At 35.8% G+C, this 19,421-nt stretch overlaps 2 protein-coding genes across 2 annotated transcripts in view; one reads left to right on the top strand and one right to left on the bottom strand.

The window, feature by feature from the left end:
• The window catches only part of LOC117782309 (sodium/potassium/calcium exchanger Nckx30C), a 46,936-nt gene extending 29,359 nt beyond the window's left edge, over positions 1 to 17,577 (bottom strand). The window contains exons 1-2 of the mRNA XM_034619401.1: positions 17,488 to 17,577; positions 12,686 to 14,640 (exon numbers count right to left, since the gene is read on the bottom strand). Coding sequence (XP_034475292.1) covers positions 12,686 to 13,688 — 1,003 coding nt within the window. The 5' untranslated portion in view covers positions 13,689 to 14,640; positions 17,488 to 17,577. The remainder of the gene's footprint in view (positions 1 to 12,685; positions 14,641 to 17,487) is intronic.
• LOC117782311 lies at positions 2,407 to 3,049 on the top strand. The gene has a single exon (XM_034619403.1). It carries the CDS (start codon positions 2,445 to 2,447, stop codon positions 2,829 to 2,831), a length of 387 nt encoding a protein of 128 aa, XP_034475294.1. The 5' UTR covers positions 2,407 to 2,444; the 3' UTR covers positions 2,832 to 3,049.
• Positions 17,578 to 19,421: the final 1,844 nt, after the last annotated feature.

The raw sequence follows: 19,421 nt of genomic DNA, 5'->3' as shown, positions 1-19,421 counted from the left end.
AGTTATTCGTATTGTGTTTGATTTGTCATTAAACAATGCAAATGTTTTTGTTGTTGTTTTTATTTTTTATTTTTATAACTCTTTATTGTTTGCTTAAGAAATTCTTATCACAAAGGCGATTATGTTGCGGCATCATTTGTGCGTAATTATACTTTTGTACTTAGTCTATAATTAAGTGGATTCGTTTGTAGCTGTTGACTCACATTTTATGGTTGGGTATCGGTCAACCCAGAACATTACTCTCGACTATTTGAGAACCGGTTTTGAGCTACAAAAAGAGAAACGGGGCGAAACGAGCGTCTCATTCGCTCAATTTGCATGCAGTTAACAGGCGACCCACACCCACACAACTGTTTAACCCACCTTTCACAAGCTGCACCCCCACCTCCGCCCTCGCCTTCCCCCCTCCCCATTGGCTTGCTTACCGCATACCTCCACAAATAAAAAAAAAACCAAAAACAAAACAAGGGTTTTATAAACTCAGCACGGGAACGTGAGCTATAAATCAATGTTACAAATGAATCACTTGCCAAATGCTTATTGAATGACGATTGCTGCACAAGCTGTTGATACCCTGTAATAGTTAAGCATTTAATAATTTAAATATCAAATGCAAATGAGATGCGTCATGGTCAATAGATTTTTATTAATATAAGCTTTTGGAAACACCCTTTATCATATGGCTATGCCAGCACATGCTGCTAATACCCTGAAATATATATTTGAATACGTAAGTCACACTTTTTATTATATATGTATATTATAATGATAAGCTTTAAGTTGAAAGTACTGTGGAGTATTAAAACCTGTATGACAAGAAACATGTTGCTGATACCCTTTCCATCAGTAATTACTCTAGCAGTAGCAGTATACATTATAATGCAGAAATAAATAATATATTTATTTAATAGTATTCTTTTCTATTGTCAAAATTATTATCTATTAGCATTAATATAAAGAATGATTAAAAACTTTTTTGTCTAAATAATGATTTTTTTAAAAAAACTTTCCATCACTTACCGATATATGGTATTTTGTGGTAATTAACATTATCTATAAGTATTTTCTATTATCCCACTGAATCGCATCAAGATCGGACAAGTAGAACGGCAGTTATGGCAAATTAAAGTTATCAGAGCAAAGCAAGTATTTTCTTTAAAGTACTTTTACGTATAATGAAGTAAGTAACGGGTATCCTATGGTCGGAATCTCGACTATAGCCTTTCCGACTAGTTAATTTATTCAGAGGTAAGATAATTTGTATTCTGTTTTGTTTACATGTGGGCGTTTATTGAATAAGCTACAGTTAGATTGGAGGCAACGCTTTGAATATCAAACCAGATCATCGAGAAATTGCAATCATTAGAAATATGAATAAATTTATGACTAACTACATAGCTAGTGAAACTGACGGAAGACTTAACACTCAATAGGGAAGTAATCGGCAGATAAAGGAACTTTAAATCTAACAACATATTAAGTATGCAAATTCTGCCTATTAACATATGTGGAAAGAGAAAATTTGTTAATGAAAATACAATAATAGAAAAATTATAACTTTAAGGTTTTTAAAAAAAATGTATATCCTATAAAATGTATATAATTACAAAAAAATGATTTTTATATTCTATATTTTTAAAAATAGGAATAATCAGAACTCTTTTAAATCTCTATAAGCTACTTAAAGTAAATGTATTTTTGAGCTACAAATCTTCTGTTGTTTCAAGAGTGACATTTGCATTTGTTTACTTTTAAGCTTGATTGTAACTTGGAGAATCTGAGACATTTCAGATACTGCACTGACGAGTCACGTAATAATAAAAAACCAGAAATTTGTATAAATGTTAAAAAAGTGTTGTTGACTTTGTGTGTGATTTGAAAATAGATAGTGAATAATGAGACGTATTTACTTAACATTTATTGAGATAACAAGAATTATAAATATAGCAATTGTATGGATAAACTTATACATGGATGCCAAGGGGAATATTCGGAATGTGACAAGATAAACTAGAAATGTTATATAGCTTATTGAGGATAGTGGAGAGCAAAGACAAGTTATTCTTTATTGCTATTATTGTTTATTTCTTCTGTTTATTTTGGTAACATTTTGTGGCAGGCCCAGATGTGGGCGCGTGTCGTGTCGTCTGTCTGGCTGAGGTAGTCAAGACTTAACGAATGAAACCAGTTTCAATTGCCAAGTGCCAAATGCCGCAACAATTTGACTAGCTACACATGCACTTCGAGCAGAGCATCAGCTCAGAAAGCTTCTAGAGTAAGCACACACACACATGCTCAAAAGGCACACCTACACACTCTACCCATAAACTGACAATCTGCGACGTGATATGCGTCATTCTCAAGTCACAGTGAGGAGAACAAAACCGCAAAAGAGTCGCGTTCGCATTCGCAATCAGTTGCAAATTGAAACTCGATTCGTTCAGATGGCAGCGGCAACAGTCGCAAGTAATCGCAGCCCGGAGCTGTACATCAGTCGGGCCACCATACAGTTGAGGCTGCCGCAAACGGTGGCACCTCCGCGCGTCTACGAATGGCGCACACAAGTCACCACAATGCCACAGGCCGATCTGCAAGCCGATCGCAAGGAGTTAAAGGAAACGGCCATCGAATGCATTAAGCAAAATAGTAGCACAACAACAACAGCACCAACAACCGCATCGACAACAGCAAAAGCTACAGGAGCTACGCCCATTTACACGCCCCCACGCATTAAAGGCGATGAGGCAAAACGAAAGAATCTGCCTCAAACGCTCGGCAATTTCTTTGAGGCGGAGCGTTTTTCCAGCGCCTGGAATCGCGTGACAAAGTGAGATGAAAATGGCTGCGGAACTAATGCATACCATATACATATACCCCTTATATAAATATGTACACATGTTCATTCGCAAATACCCTAAAAACAAACCCATTATGGGCCAACCAATTTGTTTATTGACTTGCAAGTGTCAGCAAATTTCTATTTTGTAATTATAGTTAACTTAAATACAATAGTAATAAATACAAAATAAAATTATAATTGGTAAATATATCTAAAAGTTTTTTGTTTATTTATTTAAGTTTCATAATTTCAGTCTATCTTTACTATATTTCAAGTAATTTCCATACAATAAACTGGAAGACTATCAACATATCTTCCTCGACAATTTTGAGATAAAACAAGGGGAGCCGACCCTGCTCGTTCGCTCGCTTTGAGATGCGGCTACAGTTACTCTACAGGCACTCTCGACATCTATTTTACCCTGTACTTAAAATAGATGTTTGACCGATTGTTCTAACGGCAGCTATATGATATGGGAAACCGATTTGAGCCAAATTTGGTCAGGATTTATAAGACAAAAGAAAATTCATAACCTGCGAGTTTGATTAAGATATCTCCAGAAACACAACAATTGTCATATTAATTCTTAACTCTCTAATCCTTCCTATGGCGTCTATATGATACGGCATATTCTGTCTGATAAGTTGAGATTTCTCAAAAACAACAAAGTTTTTATACCCGTTACTTAAAAAATAAGTAAAAGGGTATATTGTGTTCGTTGGAATGTATTTAACAGGGAGAAGGAGGCATCTCCGACCCGATAAAGTGCATATATTATTGATCAGCATTAACAGCTGAGTCGATATAGCCATGTGTATCTGTCCGTCTGTCCGTCCGTCCGTCCGATTGAGCGCCTAAATCTGAGAGACTATCAAATAGAAAGTTACCAAACTTTCACACGCAGATCCCAATGGCGTTGGAGCAGGTCAAGTTTGTTTTAAATTTTGGTCACGCCCCCTTCCGCCTCCGCAAATCGCAAATTTGACACACAGATATATTGATATATCCAATGCAGATCAAGTTTGATTCAAACTTAAGCCATGTCCCCCTCCGATTCCGCAAATCGCGAAAGACCACCACACTCACAGTTTTTAAAATAATACGTTTTTTATGGTAATTAAAGTTACCTATAATTTTTATCTATTATCTCACTGAATCGCATCAAAATCGGACAATTAGAACGGCAGTTATGGCGATTTAATAATTTGAAATTAATACAAGTAATTTCATAAAAGTACTATATATGTTTATATTGAAATAGGTAACGGGTATCCTATAGTCGGGATCTCGACTATAGCTTTTCCGACTAGTTCGTACTAAAACCGTTTCTATGGCAGATATATTATATAGGGATACCAATTTAGGTCAGGGGAAAGGTATTGAGTATAAATTCCAGCTATGGGACTGTTCGTGAAAGAATATAAAACATACAGAAATGTTAGAACTTTCGTTTTTCGTTATTGATATTTCAGATACAAAAAGTCGGAAGTCATAAATTCGTTTTAATTATTTATTTACAATACAGTTAGGTATTGATATATTTGGTACTAAAAAAATCAATTTAAGAATTCCCTTTTAATTCAATATAAAAATAAATTGAATTTGAGTTGTAAAAATTTGTAAAACCTGCCTGTATAATTAATTTGTTTTAAAGACTATGTCTTAAAGATTATGTTGAGTGCGCGCAAAGGATAGTCTCCCATAAATTCAGAATTTTCATAAGTTTGCGAAAAAGACCCGAAGACTACGAGGTTATATTGTTAATATGAACAATTAAAAATGTTCTTTGCATCTCTAAGAGCTACCCAAAACATGGTGTTTCTGGAACCAAATCTTTTAAAAGAAAAAAAAAAAAAAATATTTTGAATTAATAAAATTTTTTAAAATTTGAAATTGTAAAATGTTACATTTAAAGAACTCCAAAAGTCTGTAGAGATGCGAGGTGTATGGTGTACTACGGAAAATTTGATTTTGTTACTTTCTTTTCTTATTCGTATTCGAAAGTTCGACAGTAAGGGGAGCACAATGGGCTAAGATTTTGCGTAATTAAACGCAGCTCGATAAGAATATCAAAAGTAAGCGAAAAATTAAAGAAAAATCTGTTATCTCGCCCTTTTTGCTTGTTTGCTCATTCGCTTTCTGTGCGACGTCATCAATGTGCATAAATCACGGCTGAACAAACGCACAAAATTACACGGACCGAGCACGTCGTTCGCCATGGCCGGAAGTTCATTATGGGGTCTACCTCGCCCTACAAAGCGGAAGCTAAGCGAGCTCTAAGTATGAGTATGAGGGTAAGTGTGTGTGTTTTTTTTTTGAAAGGTGCTCTCAATGTGTGTGTGTGTGTCGATAGTGGTCGCATGGTTTCACGCTTTGAAGCAGCTGCTAATTTATCAGAGAGACAGCGCGCTTTGGCACGGCACAAGTTTCAAGGTAGTTCGCGAATCGATTAGCGGCCACCAAAAGTTGAATTCAGAACGAGTACGATGTGGAATGGGAACGATGAACGAAATGAAACGAATTGGAATGAGAAACGATAGCATGAACGAATTGTACGAAACGTGCAATGCACATGCAAATTGACAGCTTGGTGGGCCAAGGGGAGTGGGAATTGGATAACGGCATCGTCCCTGGCCCGCTAGGGTTGTCAAGTGGCTGTTGAATCAATGCAGCAAAATGTGAATCAACTGTGTCACTGTGTGTGAGCAAACCACTTAAAGATTGCCACATAAAGTTTACGGGCTTCAGTTACGACCAGCTGTCGATGCTATGGGCTTGATGTAGGTTCATTTCAACAAAACCCTAAACTTATTGTCAAAGTTTTAATACTCACACACACACATTTACACATATTGTAGCTAATCAACCTCAAGGAATACTCCTCTGGGAAGCTTATTGTAACCATCCGACCATAAATTGTAAGTACTTTGCTCCCAAAAATGTTATGGTACTCGTACTTTGCTGATGGAATTGCCAAGACGCTCTAAAGTTTAACAAATTATTTTGGGCAGTCATATTTAACTTTACTACTACCTTAAGTAGGGTTTCGTAAAGCATACCCCCAAAACCTTGTTAGCTGTTAAAGTTTTCGAAATAGTTTTAGATATGGAGCATACAATTCATTTTCCAAGTTTCTCTAATAAGAACATTTTAAGCACATTTTCAAAAACAAAAAAAAAACAGAAATGCTCAAGTAGAAATTCCAGTAGCATTACATTAAATATTAATAGTTAAAAAATGCAGTAAATATTTAAATATTCCTTTTTTATAAGTGTTTAAATTTAAATTGATTAATTACAAAATTAAAATTTTGAGTTAAATGTATCAGTGATTAAATTGCAATATTATTTTATGTAGCTGCAAAAAGTCTTTTACTTTGATTTTGTCGCAGTCTAGTAAATATTTTAATTTTTCATTCCATTTGATGTGTGTTCGTAATTCGTAGAATTTACATTGCACACTTTAATTCAGATTTAACCCAATTTATCTACCAAAGGGCAAATAATTTATTTTAAATGCATGGCAAACAAATTGATCCAGTTGTAACTCAGGTATGCAATTCATTATTAATGCATGAAATTAAGTTTACTAAAATAAATTCAATTTGCTCAACAAATTAAGCTGTCAACTTGATTTTATGATTAAATAGTAGCTATTATTTATTGCACAAAATTAATTATTTGCATTACGTTTCTGATACACGTAATTGAAAACAGATACGTTAACCAGTTTTAGAATGAATCACAGGTGCGATGAACCCCATCAAGAGATAGAAGGAAGAAAAAAATTATGAATCAGCATTTGTATGGCTTAAGCATTGACTAAAATAATTCACAATTCTCTTTAAGATTTGGAATAACCCATTAACTCAAATCACAAGTTTAATTTATTAACAGAATTTCAGTTAATAGCAAATTAAAGCACGTATTCCCATAATATTTAACACTGGGTCAACTAATACAGCACGGTCACACTGGCAATTAGTGGCCCAACCAAACACAAAACTGGGGAATGTCAATAATTAAAAGTCGGCCAAATGTTGTCATTTGTCCTCCGAGCCGCAGAGCGACTTCCTGCCACCCACAAAAGTTGATGCCAAAAGCACACACACCAATACACACACAGACACATTAACAAACATAGAAAGCCATACACACACACACACAGTTGTATTACGGTGCCGTGGCGTGGCTTTTAGCATGCAAGTCACACGTCCTTGCGAGCCTTTTGCCATTGTTGTTGGCATTTTGATTTATCGATTTAAATTTTGTGCTCCGACTGTTGGCTTTTCCTCTCGCTTTTCCACATTAGCAGCTCAATCATTATTATTTTTTATGTGTTTTTTTCTTTCCTTTTTACCCTCATCTTCTGCTTCTTTTTACACGCCTTTTAAATACTTGTACTTAGTTGTTTTTGTTGAATTTTTTTTTGTTTTTGACCGCCTGTCGTTTGGGTCGAGGTCTTTTGGGTTTGGGCTACGCCCCTGCTTCTTCTTCGTTTTTCGCCACCCACGACAAGCGTCGTTAACAGTCACGTTAGCGTACGCCTTCCACACACACACACACACACACACACACACACACATGCATACACACGAACGTACGCACATAAGCATGCTTGCTATACTATAAAAACATTTCAGTGTGTGTTGTTGTTTTTATAGTAGCTCGAGCGCAATTTGGGTCGATGGCAAAATAGAAAAGCCAAAAGCAAGGCAAAAGCATACAGACACACACACACCCAAATGGATAGTGAGACAAGCCACATTTGCAACAAAGGTCGTTACGAACAGACCAATGCACACTGGTCCCAAATCCTAATTCTTTTGGCAGAAATTCAATTTAATTTTTTGGGTACATCATGAAGAAAATGATTTTTTCCTGACAATAAATACCCTAACCATTTTACATGCACCTGTTTAAATTTGTGCAGTTTCGGCTGTGATTATTTTTATTTTTTAATCAGAAAAAAAGTATTATTTATTTTATTAATTTTTGTATTCATATGTAAACTGACGGTTTTTGATTGCTCTATGGCTAGAGACGCCGGCTTGCCACAAATAGAACTGTATCAGTTCGAACAAGTAGGAATACCCCTTACATACTTTTAGGAACTTGTATTTTTCTTTTTTTAATTATAGCTATTATACGACTTAGTTTTTAGCCGATCTTAATGCGAATAAGTAGGATAACAACGTTAATTACCAAAAATGCCTTCTTCTCCCTGTTATACACACTCCAACGAACACAATATACCCTTTTACCTATTTTTGAAGTAACGGGTCTAAAAACTAGGTTTGATTTTCACCCTATCAATCTAAAGGAGAACAGTCATGAATAAAATAACATAATAATATACACGATCAATGTAAAAATCAAATTTGGTTTCTCCCTTCAAATAAAAAAAATCCACTAATAATACATATTCATCGGGACCAGTGTGCAATGCACATTTATTTCTATATATATCCACACACACACACATACATACTTATGTACATATGCACCTATATGAGCTCTCCCTCTGTCTACCCCTCGTTCTCTTCTTCTCGGTGTAATTTGAGTTATGTTCACGTTTTGTTAGTCCTTTTTGAACATTTCTGCTGCCGCTGTCTCATTCGCTGTCTCAGTCGCCGTCGCCGTCGCTGCCGCTGCAGTTGTTCTGGTACTGGTTCAGGTTCTGCTCTGGTTTCATGTTAATTGCTCATAGCGTCGCTTGTTCCGGCAATCTGCGTTAATTTTAAAGCTTGATTTACAGACTACAACTAGTCATTGCTGTTGTTGTTGCTTTGCGGTTGCAGCTCAACTGCAATTTGCGCCCTAAAGCACACAACAGAATTTTTCTTTTTAACTACTGCCCTTGTTGTTGCCTTCGTTGTTGTTGTTGTAGCTGTTGTTGTAGTTGTTGTTATTATTGTTTTTTCTGCACCCTGTCCCTGCATGAGGTCAGAATGGAGTGACTTTGGGCATATTTACTTGGTCAGCAAGGCAGGGCTGACAAACATTTGCATGACATTCATTTTACTTTATAGTTTAATTAAAGTATGAATATGCAATTATGCTATGATAAGTATGGAAATTATAACAACATCTTTTTTAGTTAAATTTAATTTAACACAAAATTTGTAGGGATTTCATTGGGAACATGATTCAATAAAAGCGAGAACCAATTGGAATTACTCAACAGGAGCAACAATATATTTATTTACGTATAGATTTTATTCAATAGTAAAGCTCCAGTTAAATCAATAGGACTGATGAAGATGGACTTTAGGCTTGACTTGTAAATTACTTATTAGTTTAGAGCTCGAAAAAACTTGGAATTAAAATATTTTGAATCAAAATGTGACAAAAAAAAATTATTATAGAATCGCAATTAAAAGAGTATGAGAATATATGCACAAAATATCCACATACATTTTTTAATAGCAATAATACTTGGACAATAAATTCGGAACGCGCTCAAAGCTGACTATTAATAGGAAATCTTATGAAAGTGACATACATGAATCGATTTAAAAAGAGCTTAAAACTTAATAAAATCCACATACTTTTACTATTTGTCGAATTTTCAGTATGTTACATTTTACACATACACTTAATAAAATCAGAAAAAATGGAATCAAAACTTAAAAAAATAATAATTCTGAATAAAACCAAATAATGAACCGAATCCAAATCTTATTCTATAGGTCGAACTATTAAATAGCACCTTCTTCTTTTTAAAGCCTTGCTACATTTCTCATGTGTCTAATTAATAACTACAGGGTGATTAAAAAGTCGAGTAAACACTCAGCCATTCTATTTAACTGCTGCCTGTTTTCCCATTTTTTTTTTCAGCCACTTTGGCGCGTGTGTGTGCATCAGACAGATAGAAAGAGGGGACAGACAGTAGTAGTGGGAGTGTGTGACGAGAAAGGGTAGAGGAAGGAACGGCGACATGCCAGGGAGACAGCTCAGTTGAGTCATTAAAATGAGGAATGGCTCCAGGGTCCGCACGCCTAGGCAAACACAATGCTACGTTTGAGGTTTAATTGTTGTTGGCCAAAATATGTGTGTGCTTGTGGCACCTACATAACATACAATGAGCCCAAAGGTGAAAAAAGGTTTTCCAACTTGACTTTACTGTAATATGAAAATGCACAAATGCAGTTGATAAACATACATACTTGTTTTCGATTATATATCAACATATGTGAATGTTGGCAGTTTTTTTATTGTCATCAAATAATTGTGCTTGCAATTAATACGTGTACGTTATTTATAAGCATATTTATGGCATCACGTGTACACCCTGTTCAAATGAGTTCTGATTAAAGGTGACTGTTTATTCCAGGGAAATTTTTGGCAAAATTACATAAAATACCGTGTACTCTGACAACTTTTGAAGTTGTCTTTTGATCTATTTTTGCAAATAATTGAATATCTGGTAAGCTAAAAATAATTTTAAATGAACTTATTTAATGAATATTATTTTGGAATATACTCTTTTGTTCAATTAAGTAATATATTTTATGTTAATACCCTATGATTTACCAATTCTTTTATTGTTAAATGGAGGGAATTTCGCCCCGGGCGCTAACATATTAGGGGCGCCGAAAATATAAAATTTTGAAATATTTCAAAAAGAGTTTGAACTTGGAAAAAAATTGAGGGGTTGAGCCTGAAATTAAATTAATCACACAACGAAAATTGCGAAAACAATTTTAATACGTGGCTGCAGATGATAGCAAAAACATACCGGAAACTGCTACATTTCGAATTTTTTTTAGAATCAATCGACCCCATTATTTTGCAACTAAAATTGAGATTTGAGGCACTTTTTATTGTTTCTGAGGATTCGAATTAATAAAAAGGCTTAAACACTAAATCCAAATTGGACAGTGAACTTGAAAAGCATACAATGACATCGATTTTTTAACGATTCTTGTCACATCAGCATTAGCACACCGTTTATTTAGCAAACTTCAAATTAATTTGAACCACTTATGATGATCAATTGGTCAAGTCAATTTATGATTTTTCTTTCATAAAAGTTAACAATTAATACCTCAATTTGGAGGAACTTAAATGAATTTTACAATTTTACAATTTTAGAAATAACAAACCATTGTTAAATTAAAGTTTAAAGCTCTTAATTTTAGCATGTATTTTTAAAGTATGTATTCAGGATGTTATTGTTAAATTCAGACAATATGCGGATAACAAAATCTTTGCCCTGTATTCTTATACGATTGACAATACCCCTTTGTAACGTTTAATACCTGTAAAGGATCTTGGAGTTTTATTTGATTGCAAATTATGCTTTAATTTGCGCATCTCCACTATAGTTAATGACGCCAAGGGAGTACTTGGTTTCATTAAACGTTGAACTATGGGAAAAAGTCCGATATTTTGTAAATGTAAATCTAGAGACTTGAAATTTGGCATGGAGCTTAGTTAGACTAATGTAGAATTTCAATATGTATTTTTTTAAATTGGACCACGCCTTCATGGCGCTCCCTTTTTTTAATTACAAAAAATTTAAATATAAAGCTACAGGCTTGAAATTTAGCATGAAAATTAGTTAGACTAAAGTGGATATTAAGATTTTTTTTGTTTTTTATTTTGATCTTATCTTCATCTTTTTTATTAACTCTAAATATAAAACTAAACACTTAAAATTTCATTTGTTAAGAAAAGGGGCAAAAACGGACAAACATCTTAAATTACATCTGACTTTAGACGGTTTGGTTAATCACCTTTCAACTAAACTATATCTATAACTTTCACTATGCGAAAGTAACAACCCAAAGAACTTGAACAAATTTGTTAGTATTAAGGCCTGTCTCCAGCAGGCCTGGAAATTCCTGTCAAACGTCATAAAAATAAACTGCTGGAATTTTTATTTCCGAGCCTGCTGGAGTCAGGCCTTTAAGCTAAAAATACACGCGAGCAACACATTGCAGAATTGCACAACTAAACACAAATGCTAAATATGTCTTCTAACATTTTTTATATTGACACTTTTTTACTGTGTCAACCAAACAAACACAATTCGCTCTGAAAGGAAACGCGTTGGTCGAAAGAATTTAATGATTCTTACGTCCCTTTAGCTCATCCCATGCTGGAATACCGTTCATGCATTTGGTGCCCGCAGTATTAAATAAACCAGAATCTAATTGAATCAGTTCAAAAGCAATTTTTACTTTTTGTCCTACACACATCTCTAGCAACCCAAATGCACAGAAAAGTTAATTTCAAAGTTCCATAACCCAATACTTTTGCTTTCTAATTTTATTATATGTATAGTTAAATTTACAAAAATGCTATAAAATACATTTTAAATTAATTTGATGTCTCCGCAATTATGCCTGAAATTTCTTAAATCTCTGACCTTTTTATTTCTTTTATAAACTTAATTAATTGTAGAACAGTTGAAATAAGTAAAATAATGAGAGTTTGAACCTCGTTTTTGCAACTTGATGGAATAATTTAAATTATAAAACATTGTATCGAATTTTCTTGCCAACTACGCGACGCTCTTCAATTCAAATTGAATCTGAGAATGCTGGGCAAGAGAGTTTAATGTCATCTTTCTCATCTGCACTTCAATTGTACATTGACTGTCAAACAAATCACTTGTCTACAACACCAACTCACTCCTTTATCCTTTACCCCGTGTCCCTTATCCTTACTTACTTTACTGCCTCATTTAAATACAAATTAGTCATAGCTCAGGCAAAGGACGAGATCACGCATACGCACAGTGTGTTCTGCCTGCATGTGTGTGCGTGTGTGTGTGTGTTGGTGTTGGTGTGCGTCACAATCAACTCAAAAAGTAAAGCTGATAAAAATATGCACTTACCATTGGTACGATGTTGATTGGCCACATTATCCCCATCATTGGGCACGCCGGCTCCGCTTCCCCATCCGCTTTCACCGGCGCCATGCATCGTATTTAGTTGGCCTCCCTCTTCCTCCTCCTGGCCAAACATTTGCTCCCCGGATTGGTAGGGATACAGAAGTTCGGCTTCGTCCTCGTTCGATGTTTGCGATGATTTTACTTGATAAGTTGGCGGCACATCGGCCACGCCTCCCATGTTATTAACTGTCACATCGTTATTTTGCGCCGGCTGATGTTGTTGTTGTTGTTTGTGCTGTTGGGCAGTTTTGGGCTTATGGCCCTGGACACTACCCAGCAAAGGGAGCAGGCAGAGCAGCAGCAACATTAGTATGCAATTAAATGCCTGGCCACGCCCACTTATTATTTTGTGGGCTTTGTTGCTTTTTATTTGCTGTTTGCTGCAGTCGTTTTGGTTTTTTCTGGTAGATGTTGTTGTTGTTGGTGAACCATTTATTGTTAATAATACTAAGCGTTTTAAAATATTTACACAATCGACAATGTACGCGCACATTATTGATAACAAAAGCTTTGCATGGTGTTTGGTTTCTTGTTGTTGTTGTAGTTGTAGATTTAGTTGTTGTTGTTGTTGTTGTTGTTGTTTTTGTTGTGGTGTATAAGCAACATTTGTATCTGCTGCTGGCACTAAGTGGCAACATTTGAGGGCGCTTCGTAGACGTCCGCGTCTCCTGCGACTATTGAAATCTATCGTTGTTGTTGTATTGTTACTGACTGCATGTCCGGCTGCCAACATGTTGCTAAAGCGAATGTTGCTAACGCTTATGCTGCTGCTGCTGTTGTTGCTATTACTAATATTGCTATAGCTGTAGCTATGAGCTTTAGCTGTTTGTTGTAGCTCTTGCTGTTGTTGTTGTTGTTGCTGCTGTTGCAGTTGCTGCTGTTCTTGCTCTAGTTGTTGTTGTTGTTGCCGCCATTGTTGTTTGCTGCATGTTGTTTGCTGCAACATTGGACCCGTTAAATGTGGTTGTTGTTATATTTTTGTTGTCACAGTCGCTGTTTGCTGTTGTTGTTGTTGTTGTTGTTGCAACTGCTGTTGTTGCTAAACCGTTTGTTGTCGTTGTTTGTGTTTTGACTCCGTTGCGCCGTTTAAAGTTCTCTTACTCCACACGCTCGCTCTCGTTCTCTCTTTCTCTTCCTCTCCCTTTCTCTCTTATTATTTTTTGCTGCTAAGCTTCTGCATTTGCACAACTTTTGCTCATTGTTGTTGCAATATCACACTTAATTTATATATACTACTATACATAAATAACAATTAACACAACACCACACTAAAAAAGCAACGTTGTGTTGTTGCTGTTGTTGCCGTTGCTGCTTCTGCTGCTGCTGACGTTGACGCTAACGTTGACGTTGACGCTTGTCGCAGCATTTCCACTTCGTACACGTTGTGCTCGAAATTGGTAACGGCTCCTGGCCAGGCCATTTGAAGGTATATACTTTTGACTATTTTTTTTGGCAACGCAACGCGTTTCGTATGTGATTCTGTGTGCGTATGTATTTGTGCGCGCGCGTGTGTGTGCGAGTGTGTGTGTGTGTGTGTTTTGGAAAATTTCCCTGAGGTTTGCCAGTGTAGAGCGAAGAGAGTACAAGGACCAGCAGCAGCGCCTGGACAGCACGACTAGCAGGACACAACTGCTGACGTTGTCACTCCTGTGACTTGTGACTGCCGAGTGCTGCAGGCCCACTGGAAGGGAAGGAACACGACGAGCAGCTTTGTGGTCGGTCCCCAGCTGGAAGGCAGTCACATCCAGTTTATGGCAGAGAGAATACTCTTTTTTTATTATTAAGTAGTTACTATTGGTGTTATTGTTATTATTGTTTTAGTAGTAGCTGCTGCTGCGCGTGCGCTACATTTGTTTACATTTTCGTATTTGGAATATTACTTGCACGAGCTGTTAAATCTGTGAAGAGAAATATAGAAAAAAACAACAAAGTAAACAATTAGATTTGGTCAAACATTAGACAGAGACGTAAAAAGAGTAGTAAAATTTATCTAATAGATCACTTTTTACTCTCTTGAAGCATTCACGCACTACATCTAATTTTAACAGGCTCTCTCTCTCTCTCTCTCTCGCTCGCTTACGCTCTCGTACTCTCCCTTTGCTTCGCTTTATTATTTCCATGCTTACGCTCTGCTGCTTATCTTAGCGTTCTTATCGCTGCTCACGTTTTCTGTTATTGCTTTCGTTTTCTGCTGCTGCTGCTGCTGCTTCTGTTGTGTTTGTTGTTTCAGCTTACGCTTACAATTTTTACTTTCATTTAGTTTAGTAGGTAACAGTCATTCCTCCACACCCACTCCCCATTTGTTCGTGCTCTTTCTTTCCTTCCCGCTCTCACTCACTCTCCTCACTCCTCATTTTTTATGTAGCTGCTTGTGGCTATACACGTATATTGCTGTCTCTGGGCTCTATGTGCGGTTACGTTCATTGTTATGCTTTGAGTAGCTGCCGCTAATGTCCTATCCCCACCCACTTTTCAATTTACTGGTGTGTGTGTGTGTGCGTTCGCTCGTTCGTATGCGTGTGTTTGTTTGTGTGTGCGTATGATACTCGCACTTTTTTCTGCTACCTTTTTTGCTAGTATTTTTAGACATAGGCTAAGCTTTAGCCAAGAATTTGGACTCGTTGGGCATTATTATTAATTATGGTATTTGATTGTCCTGAGCTGCATGAAATTCTCTTGTGAATTGCGTAACATTTTTGGGACTCTTCTCTAAGAGCATTTACATAATTACACATTAAATTGATTAATATTCTTAATGTCAATTAAGACCATATAAAAATATCCTCTAGATAAGCTAAAGCTGACTAGCTTAAAGTAAACTTGATTTTTTTTGTGTTATTAAACCAAATAAAACATATTTGTAGAAAATAAATAAACAAATAAAATTGCCAAATATAGCAGTGATTTTAAAAGTTTTTTTGTTCATTTTTCAAATCTATATTTATCTTTATTTATTTAAGACTTTTAATAACATTTGTGTACTGGCTTTAAGCGCTTGGATTTTAAGATACCCCTTTATTAACACTTTATTTTTGATTAACATTAACCCTAGCACCTAAAAGTATACTACAATAAATGCAATTGATTTAATACCCATTTAGAAATAGTACCTTAACTTTTCGAATAATTATATCATTAACCCGCTACACATAGGACTGACTTTAAAAGGGGCGGTGCCAAAAAAAAATGACTACGAATTTTTGGCTGCCTATTAAATTTTCTGTCTTGGCCAGCCAACACCAACAACGAACAACTTTGCACACTGCAGAACGTAAAAAAACGAAAGCAACGTTTTGACCTCTTTATAAAAGGCCTGAAGGCACGAGAATGCACGCACACTCACATAAACACACACACACGTACACACACTAGCTCACACAGAGTCACACATTCACGTACATATTTGATACAATACATTAGCTGCCGCTACACAACACACCTCCACACACCTCCCCACCTCACTTTTCAATTTTTTTGCTGTGTGCAAAATTGTGGGTTGTATTAAACACCGTATGCGTTCGTGTGTTTTGTTTGTGTGTGCGTATGATACTCGCACTTTTTTCTGCTACCTTTTTTGCTAGTATTTTTAGACATAGGCTAAACTTTAGCCAAAATTTGGACTCGTTGGGCATTATTATTAATTATGGTATTTGATTGTCCTGAGCTGCATGAAATTCTCTTGTGAATGCGTAACATTTTGGGACTCTTCTCTAAGAGCATTTACATAATTACACATTAAATTGATTAATATTCTTAATGTCAATTAAGACCATATAAAAATATCCTCTAGATAATAAAGCTGACTAGCTTAAAGTAAACTTGATTTTTTTGTGTTATTAAACCAAATAAAACATATTTGTAGAAAATAAATAAACAAATAAAATTGCCAAATATAGCAGTGATTTTAAAGTTTTTTGTTCATTTTTCAAATCTATATTTATCTTTATTTATTTAAGACTTTTAATAACATTTTGTGTACTGGCTTTAAGCGCTTGGATTTTAAGATACCCCTTTATTAACACTTTATTTTTGATTAACATTAACCTAACCTAAAAGTATACTACAATAAATGCAATTGATTTAATACCCATTTAGAAATAGTACCTTAACTTTTCGAATAATTATATCATTAACCCGCTACACATAGGACTGACTTTAAAGGGGCGGTGCCAAAAAAAATGACTACTTTTGTGCCCTATTAAATTTTCTGTCTTGGCCAATCAACACCAACAACGAACAACTTGCACACTGCAGAACGTAAAAAAAAACGAAACAACGTTTTGACCTCTTTATAAAGGCCTGAAGGCACGAGAATGCACGCACCTCACATAACACACACGTGCACACACACTCTCACACAGGTCACACATTCGTACATATTTGATACAATAGCATTAACATTTCTGCACTCACACTTACACACTCGCACACAACACACAACACACACACACACACACACACACACACACAGCGTTCTGCCATTTTTATTGCTTGATTATATAAAAATTTGGGTTGTATTAAATTTTCTAGAACACTTTTCAATTTGATTTTGCAATTTGTGCTTAGCGCTTTGATTTCTAATTTTGGTTTTATCATTTCTTTCGCGATTTGTTCTATATCCTGTGGCTTTTTAAAGTGCAATCAATTTTCAACACCTCACACAGTCACAGACAAGCCCACGATTAAAAGTTTCTGCACACACACACACACACACATGCTCAAACATATAGATTAAGACAACGCACCGTCCGCTTTTTGGTCCTGCGAGGATGTTGTCAGCGCAGCGCACGAAAACGTTTTGGGTCCTGTGCCAGCGACCAGTCCCGAGTCTGGGGCCACAGCCACGAAGCCAATGGAAACCGAATAGACCGACGAGCACACGAACAGCAAGCGACTCTTTCCAGTCTTTGCTCTCGCAGAAGAGCTGAGTTATTTCAACGCACTCACTCTTGCACTGTTTCGTTGCGCCATGTTGTTTTAATTTATATTTATTTAATTTATTATTCTTTCATTATGCAGGCTTTATTATTTTCCTCTATCGAAATAGAAGCTACTCCAAAACATTCTCTTATACTACTCTCTTGTAAACGCTCTCGCACTTTCCAGTTTATGGCAAACATTCGCAGCGCAACTGAGAGCTGAGAGCGCAGAGCGCAGAAAGCGTCAGCATGGCACAGGTAAAGTTTGCTGCCAAACAAATGGCAGGCTAAAGTATAAAAAATAAAATAAAGAGAACAAATAAACGTGCACGCGTTACAACACTTATAAACAGTCACACACACACACTTACACCAATACACAGGCACATCCTCGCACAATTGTATTTTGATTATGCCCGGTTCGGTACGCCGCATAGCTTAGGTATTTCTACGCACAACAATGCGACGTCCTGGGCCCGTACCCAATCCACCCACTCTCTCCTGCTCCTGCTCCCCCTACCCATTCCCGATCCCAGCAGCCCCATTGACAGCCCCAGTTCGCCATATCAAATATTTATGGAATTAAGAAAGAAATCGAATAATACACGAATTGCCTGTACACTGCCGTTCACACACCTAGGTATTGCCCAAACCTTTCCATAGGAAAGTTTTGGGTCCACTTTTCGCTAAGCAATTTTTTCTTGTAATTTTAGTAGGGTACGCATTGTCTCTAAATATATGCACTTTGATTTAATCTCTGTATATATTATTCCATCCGTGTCTAATTTACAGTTTCCCTAAAATAATTTCAACAAATAATAAGAAAAATCAAGAAGAATTAGGAACACAAAACTAGAAAACTTGTAAATACAAAGTTAAGTAAAATTCTATTTTAATTTAGAAAACCAAATATTATGAACTTTACTAATGATAAGGATTCGCACAATGAAATTAAATGAATACTTTGAAATGAAAATTCAACCTGATTCTGGAACTTAACGTTATGAAATAGATTCTACTATTAATATTTTCCCCCGTATTCTGATGAATAACATACAAGTATCAAGTTGCACGTAAAGTCACAATTTATACATTTTTTTGTAGAGTAAAGCCGAAGAATGAAAAAATGAAAGAGCAGAAAAGCGGGGCAAAGTTTTGCACGTTTGTCGTAGAAGTGCACTCTAATAGGCGTTTAGATCATATATTTTATGCACAGTCTCAAAATAAAAACGCCAAAATATATCATTTGTAATTATAATTTGTGGGCAGGTCAAAAGAAATTGGAAGTTGGTAACAGAGATTAAGCTAAAGATAGAGCTCAAAGGGCAGGTGGAAACGGAAAAGGAACAACTTGTCAGGGGAAAAACTAAATGATAAAGATATATTACATATACATATATTAAGATAAAAGCCCCGACCAGCTTAACAAATGGCACAAGTCAACTGCATCGAAACAAAAGAGTTATATAACAATAGCTGGACATAGACATAAGACGTAATAACTAAACTATGGGATAAGTCTGCTTTACTACGAGATGCCCTGCAGCACGAGGTTGTGTTTTTAACCTAAAAGTGGCGCACAAAAGTTAATTGTTTCAGCTATTCTTTTTAATAAGCAACTTAAACCTTGGGATGTAATATAGTTAATTTAAGAGCTCAATCTCTGCACTTTAGACACATGAAGTCAATTTCATAGAGTATACCATTATAAATAAATATATATAATAAGATCAATATACGAGTGTTTAATTTACCTATGT

Source organism: Drosophila innubila (genome assembly GCF_004354385.1).
Source record: "Drosophila innubila isolate TH190305 chromosome 2L unlocalized genomic scaffold, UK_Dinn_1.0 4_B_2L, whole genome shotgun sequence".
In the NCBI taxonomy this organism is placed as follows: Eukaryota; Metazoa; Arthropoda; class Insecta; order Diptera; family Drosophilidae; genus Drosophila; species Drosophila innubila.
Note: the sequence above shows the minus strand (reverse complement) of the source record. Positions and strands in the feature narration are given on the sequence as shown.